The sequence below is a fragment of the Myotis davidii genome, unplaced genomic scaffold (assembly GCF_000327345.1).
Source record: "Myotis davidii unplaced genomic scaffold, ASM32734v1 scaffold21, whole genome shotgun sequence".
NCBI classification, from domain to species: domain Eukaryota; kingdom Metazoa; phylum Chordata; class Mammalia; order Chiroptera; family Vespertilionidae; genus Myotis; species Myotis davidii.
The window spans coordinates 916,741-926,258 of NW_006292573.1; the positions used below are offsets into that span (position 1 = coordinate 916,741).

General features: G+C 39.1%; 1 protein-coding gene across 5 annotated transcripts in view; it reads right to left on the reverse strand.

The window, feature by feature from the left end:
• G2E3 (G2/M-phase specific E3 ubiquitin protein ligase) overlaps positions 1-9,518 on the reverse strand; it is an 84,320-nt gene that overhangs the window by 55,832 nt on the left and 18,970 nt on the right. For 2 of the 5 annotated variants that reach the window (XM_015565481.1, XM_015565480.1), the window contains exon 2: positions 4,699-4,739. In XM_015565481.1, the coding sequence (XP_015420967.1) occupies positions 4,699-4,735 (37 nt within the window). In that variant the 5' untranslated portion in view covers positions 4,736-4,739. Of the gene's footprint in view, positions 1-4,698; positions 4,740-5,805; positions 5,847-6,587; positions 6,699-7,845; positions 7,959-9,518 lie in introns of those variants that run through there. The other 3 variants (XM_015565479.1, XM_015565478.1, XM_015565477.1) reach the window with 3 other exon arrangements.

A 9,518-nucleotide genomic window follows, 5' to 3' on the forward strand; every position in this document is an offset into this window, starting at 1 on the left:
ATTCCTGCTCATTCCTTTCAAAAAATGGTGAAGTGTCTTTTTTATAGTCCTTAAAGAATGGAAATCATATGGTGAATCAGATCATTGCTTTCAGGAGGAGCTACCATACAAACTACAGGTTCTTCAGTTCACCCATGTCAGGAACAGATTGCCAGTGTACAGAGAGCCTCCCAGCTGCATTTTCCCAAGGCTAAAAGAATCCACACCAGCTTAAAATCCTGCCTCTACCTCTTTTTACTCACCAATGAGCATGCCCCTCACCCACCTCATTCCTTTCCTACGAAGTCAGGTTAGTATTTTACACAAATCAACAGTGATCTCAGAGAAATGTGCAACTCTCCTTTACCTCTGAATACAAATCCCAGTCTAGGTAGACTGAAAACAGAACAGGAAATATAACCAATGTTTAAATTAGCACTAGTCTTCAATTACTGGCCACTCAGATGCATGCTGACATTTCCCTGTTTCTCTGAGGGTAGGACCAGAGAAAAACTAGGTGTGCTGGGAAGAAATGGACGATGTCCAAGCATAAGGTGTCCTCTTCTTTCCTCTCGTTTGTTTTCTGGATCCTCCCTAGGCTTCCAAGTTTCAAGATAAATTCTCCCAACATCACCTTAACCCAAACATCTCACTCTGTTCCTTGAATTCATAGCAACTCTAAGAGCAAAACCCTCCTCCAAGAGATTTCTTATAGTGCTGCTTGGTTTTAGCCTTTATTGTATATGTATGACTTACTTTCACTACTATAAGGTAGGAAATGTGTAAGATCTCTAGGTTACCATCTACATTACTTCCAGTGCACAGTTGTGATTTCCAATAAATATTAGCGAGACAAAGACTAAAGTAAATACATAAATACAAAAAAATAATCTTAAAAAGGCAAACTGTAGCCCTAACCAGTTTGGCTCAGCGGATAGAGCATCGGCCTGCGGACTCAAGGGTCCCAGGTTCGATTCTGGTCAAGGGCATGTACCTTGGTTGCGGGCACATCCCTAGTGGGGAGTGTGCAGGAGGCAGCTGATCAATGTTTCCAATTTTCTATCCCTTTCCCTTCCTCTCTGTAAAAAATCAATAAAATATATATTTTTTTAAAAAGGCAAACTGTAGAGTCAGGGACATGTGAGTTAGGACTCAGATCTACATTCTCACTGTGTAACCTGGACAGGTCACATAAACACTTTTTGCTCTGTTTCCTCCTTTTTTAAAAAATAAATCTTTATCGTTGAAAGTATTACATATGGCCCCCTTTTCCCCCATTGCCCTCTCCAACATCCCTCACCCCAAACCGTCACCATCCTATTGTCTGGGTCTATGGGTTATGCATATGAGTTCATTGGTTGATCTCTTCCCCCTCCCCACTCTCTCCTGCATTCCCTCTGTTTCCTCCTCTTAAAAATTAGGACAACAGTACCAACCTCAAACTGTGTCTTAATGAGGATTAAATGATATAGTATATAGTAATATAATTAAAAGGGCATGGCACATAGAACTGAGGAAGAGTTAGTATAATTATTATCAATCTTTCATATCTCATGTTTACTTATACAGAAAATTTATAATAACATACTAATAAAACAATGAGAAAATCACTAGCTGAAGAGAAAAGCCTCCGAGAATCTCAAGGTGGTAGATCAATACAAGATGGAAGGAGCGTGACTCTCTAAATGAGTGCAGAGCTGAAACTCGCTGTCTGCCCCACCTCCACTAAATAATCCACACTTGACTATAACATGAGCACATAATAAATTTTTATTGTGTTAAACCATTAAGACTTTAGGGATCACCTATAACAATAGCAGCTAGTCTTATTTACCTTAACTCAGGGATGGGGAACCTTTTTTCGGCCAAAGGTGAGCTGGATATTTATAACATCATTCCCAGGCCATGCAAAATTAGCCTGCTATATTTGGTTAAACATTTAATTAACTCACCCATAATGTCTTGGCAGGGTCAGACCAAATGATTTTGCCGGCCTTACAGGGACAATGGGCTGGATGTTCCCTATCCCTGCCTTAACTAATCAACAATGAATGTTATATGTTTAAAAGGTGCTCTATATTTGTTATCTAGGCTAGTCACAAAATAGATTCCAATATTATATTGCAAAATATCCCCTCTAGATTTACCTTCCTCACTCCAGTTTAATGAGCCATACCTAAATGCCTCTTCCTCCAATCTTTTAAGAGTCTAGCTCCCCTGCCTTCCCCCATATAAAGTAACTGATCATATTAACTCCAGCAAATTGCCATTTGTTTATTGGACATTTTACAACAGCAGCTACCACCTTAATGTCTTCATCCCTAGTGCCTACACTTTTACTGTAAGTGGGCATGCAGCTATCAAGAGAAAAAGAAACACAAGGAATTAGCTTACACTACAAAAGAGAAGTCCTCATGATATATGCTTAGATGAAGCTGCATCTGCTATATACTATGAGCCTGCAGCTTTCAATTTGTTCCCCTCCTGCCTCCACCCAGTATGCAGACCCTGAATACAGGACAGGATAGGTTTTCGGCATAGTTTTTATAAATAGATTACTTTTGTTTTTATTTGTACTTGTTGTTTTTTAATTTTAATGTTTAGAATTCAGTAAAATTGTTCTGACTTCATTGTATGTAAGATCATCTTCTACTATAGCAAATGATGTTATTTCATAACTAGAGGCCCGATGCACGAAGATTCCTACAAGAATAGGCCTTCCTTCCCCTGGCTGCCGGCACTGCCTTCGCTCCGGCCGGAGCTGCCTTTCCTCCTTCACTCTGGCCCAGAGCCACCTTTCCACCTTCCCACACTGCCCAGAGGCCCAGAGCAGCTGGGGTGGTGCAGAATGCCTGCGTTGTCGCCATGGCAACGACACAAGCATCCTGCCCTGCCCCCAGGAGCTTGGAGTCTGCGTGTTGGGTTAATTTGCATACCCACTCCTGATTGGCTGGTGGGCATTATGAAGGGATGGCCAATTTACATCTTTCTCTTTCATTAGTGTAGATAATGAAATAAACACATTTATATATATATACCAGAGGCCCAATGCATGAAATTCATGCACTGGGGGCACAGGGGTGGGTCCCTCAGCCCAGACTGCATCCTCTCGCAGTCCAGGAGCCCTCAAGGGATGTCCGACTGATGGCTTAGGCCCGCTCCCCATAAGGAGCGGGCCTAAGCCATCAGCTGGACATCCTTAGCGCTGCAGCGTAGGCGGGAGTGGCTCCAAAATCGCTGCTGGGCTAGCCAGCTGTGAGCCTGGCTTCTGGCTGAGCGGCGCTCCCCCTGTGGGAGCACACTGACCACCAGGGGACACCTCCGGCATTGAGCATCTGCCCCCTGGAGGTCAGTGTGTGTCATAGCGACCGGTTGTTCTGCTGTTCGTTTGATTTGTATATTAGCCTTTTATTATATAGGATATATATATAAAATTGAGTCAATCCTAGCAAAAAGATTAAGTAATAACAGAATAGGTAGTATTTACATCTGGCAAATATATGAAGGTACTCTATGAATTACTAAGTTTCAGAACTATTAGCATAGTTGATAGAAGTCTGTAAGTAAAATTAGGAAAGCAGAGGGAAGTTTAAGAACACAAATTTCCTTATCCAACATGATGTGGAGTCCACAGATACTCTCTACAAAGGATATGCAAGCCATAGAGTTCTAAGTGTAATATAGTAAATTGAAAGGGAATAAAAAAATAAATCTATAGCCTGGCCGGTGTGGTTGAGTGCCGACCTACGAACCAGATCACAGTTTGATTCCAGGTCAGGCACAAGCCTGGGTTGTTGGCTTGATCCCCAGTAGGGGTCATGCAGGAGGCAGATGATAAATAATTCTCTCCCATCATTGATGTTTCTGTCTCTCTCTCCTTCACCCTTCCTCTTTGAAATCAATAAAAATATATTTAAAACAAAATAAATCTATAAAAGGATAGATGAGAGGAGGAGTGGTAGCAGAAGAGTATAAAGTAACAGTTTAGCCCTAACTGGTTTGGCTCAGTGGATAGAGCATTGGCCTGCAGACTGAAGGGTCCCAGTTTCAATTCCAGTCAAGGGCATGTACCTTGGTTGTGGTCACATCCCAGACAGGGAGTATGCAGGAGGCAGCTGAATCGATGTTTCTCTCTCACTGATGTTTCTAATTCTCTATCCCTCTCCCTCTCCCTTCCTCTCTGTAAAAAATCAATAATATATATTTAAATAAATAAAGTAACAGTTTAAATTTTTCATTTTCCATGGTAACAAGTCAATAAATACTGTTTAAGTTCAATATATAAATGAAGAAAAACAACTAAAAGCAAAGGTCTGTATCTATTTGAGGAGACTGTTGTGACCATTAAAACTTAACTTTTGCTTTTCATGTTAAACTTTCATGTTTTGTTTAAATCGTTCTCACCTACATTTTTCCTTTTGTAAAGGAATGTGAAAAAATTTATTTATTAAATAAATAATTTTATTAAGATATAAACAATGCCTGATAAATACATATAGAGAATACAAATAAAATATAGCAAATTTTCTTTCTATAGCAGATTTTTGTTGAAATGAATACACACACAATGTTATACCTTAATACATGACTATATGAAGGAAACATGAATCGGGAAATTCATTTCTATAGTTTGAGTAGCATTTTGAAGAGATTTATTAAAAAGCATGAGTAAAATATTTTAAATTATATTTGAAAATATTTTAAAATACTGTTACTTACCGAGAGTCCGTGAGTCACTTGGTTTATTTTCATTCATTTTACTAGGAAAAATAAGAACATATAATACAGCCAGCTTAATTTTAAAAGTTTCAAATTATCCATTTTAAATTTAGTCAATGCATAATTACAAATAAGTTGCATATTATTTCATACTCTAATACATGACTTCCTCACCTTTTATATAACTAAGACTGATAGTTCTGGACAAAAGGTGGTGGACATTGTTAAAATTGGAGGGAATGTTTTGTTGTTATCAAAAGATTAAGATAACTACTTGTATTTAGAGGATAGGGGCCAGGATTTCAAGACATCCTGCAATGCACCCAACAGTCCTACACAACAAAGAACATTCTAGACCAGCGATTTTCAAGGATTTTTTACTAAATTCTTCAGCACACAAAAAAACATTATATTTTTTGCCAATATGACAAAACAGATATAATTTTGATTCATTCACACCAACAGCTATTATTGTCTTGGTCCTTGTCATTTTTTTATTTGACAATCTAAGGAAGAAGAGGTCAGTGACCCTGACTAAATAGTCAGGTATTGCACGTTTTAAAAATTCTTCGGCATACCAGTGTGCCACGGCATAATGACTGAAAAAATCCTGGTCTAACCTTTTGAATTTCGAGATGGATATTCAGGATTCAGGTAGGTTAAAACAAAACAAAGAAACAAACCAAAAAACCCTCAAACCTATCTATAATTACATTAACCCAGAACCTGAGCCATTTTACATATAGACTTTTTTCCCCCTGCTGCTTTAGGACAAAATGAGTCTTTCCATTATTTATAAGTATCATCTTTTTTTTTCTTGCTATTTTAGGAGAAAATGAATATTTCCAAATTACTACTCCTATGTAGAGTCAAGGAAACTTGTATGTTATTTTTGTTCATAACTTTACCAAGATTTGTTTATTGTTTAGGAAAAAAAAATCACATCATCAATAGCAATGCTATTCATATTTTAGTAACCTGAAAAACAATTCTTCATCCGACTATATTTGTGGCTGTTATATTTGTAGGCATTCTATATAGAACTGCAAGCATATGACTGCTGTAGTCACATTCTAATTCCAGTACAGTGCTCAACCATTTACATACCCTTTGGTTAGAAGCCCTGTGGTTCTTCTGGTCTGCAATCTCTTTCATTGCAATGAGAGAAAAACAAAACAAACAAACAAAAAAAACCTATCACACATCACTGGTGGTTTTATTTAGAACAGAAGGATGATAAGGCAAATGTCATAAAAAAAACTCTAGTGAATCTGGATAAAATATATATAAAAGTACCTTATACTATTATTTTAACTTTTCTCTGTTTAAAATTATATCAAAAATAAAAATTAACCCCAAATCGGATGTTCTAAAGACATTATATAACTCATACTTTGACTAAATTCACTTAGCCTTCTTTCTATTCCCCAGCATCTGATTAATGACTGCTTTATTTCAAACAACCATCTCCAAAACAAAGCTTCAGCAAAAAGTTAAGGATTATTCACACAGTTTAGTTGGATTTTTATCATTTGTTTTCCTTCCAGTACAGGAATTTTAAGATGCCCTAAGTAGTAGCGGGGGGAGAACAATGTTATGTAAGTATATCCTATATAATAAAGAACTAATATGCTAATTAGACCAAACAGCAGAACGACCTTCTGGAGGACTGTCTGGATGGCCTTCCAGACGAAGCAGGGGCTGCGAGGGCCAGCCCAGGCTGTGAGGGGCTACGAGGACCTGCCGAGGCTCCGAGGGGATGTGAGGGCTGGCCAAGGCTCTCAATAACAGCTCAAGTCTTAACAATAACTTAACATCATTAACAATTTAGCGAAGCAATCTAGAAAGCCACTGTCTAGAGGTATTCTTGAGTCTCTTCCACTGCTTACCCCAACTTGGTCTGTTAGTGATATTCACAGCTTGATTCTCCTCCCTTCAACAGGTGGAGTCTGATTTCCCTTTCCTTGCGCTTAGCAACTTCCACCACAAAGCCTGGCAGAAATGACAATGTGTGACTATGTCATAAAAGGCATTGTGACTTTCCTATCATGGGTCATCAGCATTGGAGGAAGCTACAGTAGTTAACATGTCATAAAGGGCTCTCAAGATGCTCTTTAAAGAGGTCCACTTGGCAAAGAAGTGAGGCATTTACTCAAAGCCTTATAAGGGAGTCATTTTAAAAGTGAATCCTTCAGCCCCAATCAAGCCTTCATAGGACTGACTGCACCCTGGCTGACAGTCTGGGAGCAACTTCCTAGGAGATGCTAAGCCAGAATCACACTGCTAAGCTGCTTTCAAATTTTGACCCAAAGAAATGGTAAAAATAATAAATGTTTATTGTTTCAAGTCACAAAGTTTTGGGGTTATTTGCTACACAGCAATAACTAACTAATGCAATAAAGTAAGCCAAATTCCCTTTCATGGCAGCTGGGTAGCTATTCTAACAGTTTTTTTTTGTGGGATCTTTAGGGCTTTCAATATATAAGACTAGAGGCCTGGGGGGGGGGGTGTCCCCCAGCCCAGCCTGTGCCCTCTTGCAGTCTGGGAGCCCTTGGGGGGGATGTCTAACTAATGGCTTAGGCCCACTCCCTGGGAACTGGCAGTCAGACATCCTTAGTGCTGCACCAGCGAGCCCAGCTTTTGGCTGAGCGGCACTCCCTCTGTGAGAGTGCACTGACCACCAGGGGGCAGCTCCTGTATTGAGTGTCTGCCACCTGGTGGTCAGTGTGTATCATAGCAACTGGTCATTCCGCTGTTCAGTCGATTTGCATATTAGCCTTTTATTATATAGGATTATGCCACCTGCAAACAGGCAATTTTGCTTATTTCTTTTGGATTTGGATATGTTTTATGTTTTTCTTGCCTGACTCCTCTGCTAGGATTTCTAGTACTATGTTGAATAGGAATGGTGAGAGTGCACATCCGTCTTCTTCCTAATTTTACTGGAAAAGCTTTCAACCTTTCACCATTGAGTATGATGCTAGCTTGCATATATAGATGGCCTTTATTACATTGAAGCATATTCCTTCTATACCTAATTTGTTGAGAATGTTTATCATGAAAGAATGTTTTTTGTTAAATGCTTTTTCTATTGAGATGACTTTAATTTTTATTTCACATTCTATTAATGTGATGTATCACATTTACTGATTTGCATATGTTGAACCATCTTTGCATCCAGGGATGAATCCTACTTGATCATAATGTATGATCCTTTTAATATGCTGTTGAATTTGGTTTGTTAGTATTTTATTGAGAAATTTTATACCCATACTCATCAGGAATATTGGCCTGTAGCTTTACTGTAGTGTCCTTATCTGGTTTTGATATCCAGGAGTTGAACGCACACTTTAGAAAAGAAATTCAACATGGCCAACAAGAAAATGAAAGAAGGAATGCTGAAAAATTCACAAATTGAGAATCTCCAAACTAAAGGGAGTCCATGCCTAGAATACTTCACTGATGAATTCTATCAAGTATTTAAGAACTGGCACCAATGTTTTCCAAACCAATCCAAAATATAGAAGAGTAGGAAACACTTAATTCAATCTATAAAAAAGCCAGCATTTATCTTCATACCAAAGCTAAAGGCATCACAGAAAAGCTACAGACCAGTACCCCTTATGAATATAAATTTATGAATATAAATGCAAAAACCATCAACAAAATACCTGCAAACTGAATCTTTGTTAAGAGAACTACACACCAGGACAAAGTGGGGCTTATCACAGGAATATTTGGGTGGTTCAACGTATGAAGAAAAGTCAAATAATGTAATACATCACATTAACAATAAAAGCAAAATGTGACATGTTCATCTTGATTGATGCAGAAAAAAAAAAGTGACAAAATCCAACGCTCTTTCGTGATAAAAAAACAACAACCAACAATCGAGGAATAGAAGGGATCTTCCTTGGCATGATAAAAGGGCACCACAGCTAATACACTTCAGTGGTGAAAGACTGAAAGCTTTCCACATAAAATCTGGAGAAAAACAACCAGGTCTACTCTCACCATTTCTATTCAACACTGTACTAGAAGTTCTAGCTAGAACAATTAGGCAAGCAGGAAATTAAAGGCATCCAAATTGAAAGCAAAATAGCTCTATTTACAAAACACATAATAATACGTGGACAATATCCCAGTGAATTAGCAAAAACACAAAAACAGAGATTCTGAGATGTCAGCAGCATGGCAGCACGAGAAGACCTTCAGGTCTTTACCCTTGAAGTTGGATGGCTATAATTCAATAAAAGATTTTCTGCTCAACACACAAACACGTTTGAGAGATATGTGCATTAAGACATCTGAAGGTGGGAATGAACAGGGCAACAGGATGGGGAAAGGACAGAGACAAGAGCCATAGATGCATTCCAGAGTTCTCTGCTGCCCCAGAAGATGCAATAGCAGTGAACACTAGAGGTGCAACCCCCACTGGGTAAACCAGAGGGGCAGAGGCTGCAATCAGGCCTGGGCAGTTGGCACACATTGAGGCTGAGCCAGGGTCAGGGGCAGAGAAGTACTGCAAAGGGTGGCAGCATTCTACCACCTATCATTACTGGTCAAAAAAATCTGCAGTCCTGGGAATTATCTACACTAACAAAACAGAAACATGGTAATTGGCATACGACCACTACCCTTCCCAATGGCTAATCAGCGAGATATGCAAATTAACTGACAGCCAAGATGGCGGCCAGCAGCCAGGCAGCTTGAAACTAACATGAGGCTTCCTTGCTTCAGTGACAGAGGAAATCAACGTTCCCCGCCTGCGGCTGCAGGCCTCTGAGCCTGCAGTTTAAGAAACTATGTAACAAATACCG